Below are 2091 nucleotides of genomic sequence, written 5' to 3' on the forward strand. Positions count from 1 at the left end.
CGCCATTGCGTACTGCCGCCTGACTTCCGTGTCTGCCATTTATCTTGCCTCCCGCCAGCAGCATTGCGCCGAGCTTTCCTACACACCTCAGTCTTCCTCACAGCCTGAGAAGCTCACGGCGTTCCAGTCACACTCCGAATCACCCAGACCTTCCGGTCCATTGGCTGCTATTAGGCATTGCCCCATTGATTCGGAGGGAGTGATTGTCATCCACCTGCCGCGTCCCGCTACCAATCAGGTTGCACCATTTTACCGCACCAATGGAGACTACCTTCATTACCATTCACGGTGAGCGCTGCCCCCCGGCACCACGTTTGGACTCGAAGCTGACCCCCTCCGCCTCACAGACCTCTCCCGCGAGGCCCGCGTTCTTTACTCGTCTGACTCCATCGTCGATATTCTCGGTCACACTCCCGATGAGGTTGTCGGCAAGTCTTGCTGGGACTTTTTCCACCCGGACGAGATTCCCTTTGCGAAGGACTTCCACAGCCGCGGCGTCAAACTTGACAAGGCTGCCGTCCTGGCTTATTGCCAGATCAGGAACCGCGATGGTGCCTGGGTCGGCTGCGAGTGCTGTTTCTCCGTCGTCTACGATGTGATGGTGTGCTGTACCAGTGTCTATCGTCGGGGCATGACCAGTCAGAGTGCGAACCCTTCTTCCGGTACTGCTCGATTTTGCTAACCAACCCTCCAGAGCGCGCAGTTGAGGCGCCAATCGTCCGCAAGCTGTTCTCCTCTTCGCCAAAGGACCCGAGGTACCACATGTTGTCTCACCTGTCGGCCAAGTTCAACCTTGGTCCGAAGCAGCAGACCCACGAGCCGCGTGCTGCTCTTTTCCTCAACCGCTTTACCCGCACTTTGACCATCATGTATGCCACCAGTGGCATTGAGCAGGTCATCGGTATCTCCTCGGAGGAGATGAAGGGTAAAAGCTTCTACTACTGCATCCAGGAGAATTGCTTGGAGGATGCTGTGCGTGTGCTGGAAACAGCCAAGGGCAACGACTCTATCGCATATCTCCGCTTCCATTTCCGTGATCCCCGTGTTCGTCCGAACCGCGGCGCGCGGAGCGCATCGGAGGATGAAAACACCGACGAGACCATGACGGATGTCACTGAAGACGAGGATGAGGGCGGCGTGGATGTCGGAGGGACCCCTCCGCCTCTCGCGACTCAGACGTCTGCGAGCACGTCGGGAGTGGACACCGACAACCCAAGCACGTCCAACGACGAGGGACGTACCTCTTCGAATGACAGCAGTGCGCGTAGGGCCAACAGCGGCCCTCTTCCTCAGTCGTACGCCTCGTCGCGAGCACCGACCTCGCCATCCACCAACGGTCATGACAATCTGATCGAACTTGAGGCTGTTGTCTCTTGCACTTCGGATGGACTTGTTGTCTGCCTCCGTCGTGCTCGCCCGATGATGCCACCATCTGCACAGCCTCCACGGGCCGATCAGCCTGCTTATGCTCACGGCATCTTTGCGGCCCCTTGGGCCCCAGAGCCTGTCTTTCTACCCCCGCTTCCCAACGCGTACGCCAATGCTGCACGGATGGGTCTCATGGCTCCACCGCAGCAGACCACCGCTGTAGGTGGCCCGGACGGCGTTTCGACTTACGGCGGACCTGCGCCGAACGACTTCATGCAGAGTATCCGCGATGTCGCGGTTTTCGCATGGGCCCTGACGGGCATCAACGGCAGCCTTGCCGACTACTCACGCGGAAACCCCATGGGAGAGTCCCAGCCGCCGGATGGTTTCCCTATCTGGAGCCCTCATGGCAATGGAGACGGTATCGGAAGCAGCGGAAGCTCGATGAGTGGTATCGCCAAGGACCCCTTTGGCGACCCGGGCCTTGATGGAAAGCGCTTCGGTGCTTAATGTGGCGAACTCGTCCCGCCTCGCACTGTGTATGAATGGGATTGATTGTGTGAGGATATGGAAAGCGCAAGCTGGGAAGCCTATTGGCTGATGATCCCTTTCACTACGGCCGGTAATTTGACGAAGATAATTGGCTGAAAAAAGCTGGCTCAATCTTCGCCTTTTTCCCTTGTTTCTTTGTTTCTTTTCAAATCTAAGGTATCGAAGCAACAG

General features: G+C 57.7%; 1 protein-coding gene across 1 annotated transcript; it reads left to right on the plus strand.

Moving 5' to 3' along the window:
• Nucleotides 1–260: 260 nt before the first annotated feature.
• LTHEOB_9032 (PAS domain-containing protein) lies at nucleotides 261–1878 on the plus strand (the record flags this gene model as incomplete). Its single annotated transcript, XM_035518576.1, has 3 exons — nucleotides 261–288; nucleotides 348–644; nucleotides 695–1878. The coding sequence occupies 3 exons, from the start codon at nucleotides 261–263 to the stop codon at nucleotides 1876–1878; spliced, it is 1509 nt and encodes a 502-aa protein (XP_035369931.1).
• Nucleotides 1879–2091: the final 213 nt, after the last annotated feature.

Source organism: Lasiodiplodia theobromae (genome assembly GCF_012971845.1).
Source record: "Lasiodiplodia theobromae strain AM2As chromosome Unknown scaffold_29, whole genome shotgun sequence".
Taxonomy (NCBI): Eukaryota; Fungi; Ascomycota; class Dothideomycetes; order Botryosphaeriales; family Botryosphaeriaceae; genus Lasiodiplodia; species Lasiodiplodia theobromae.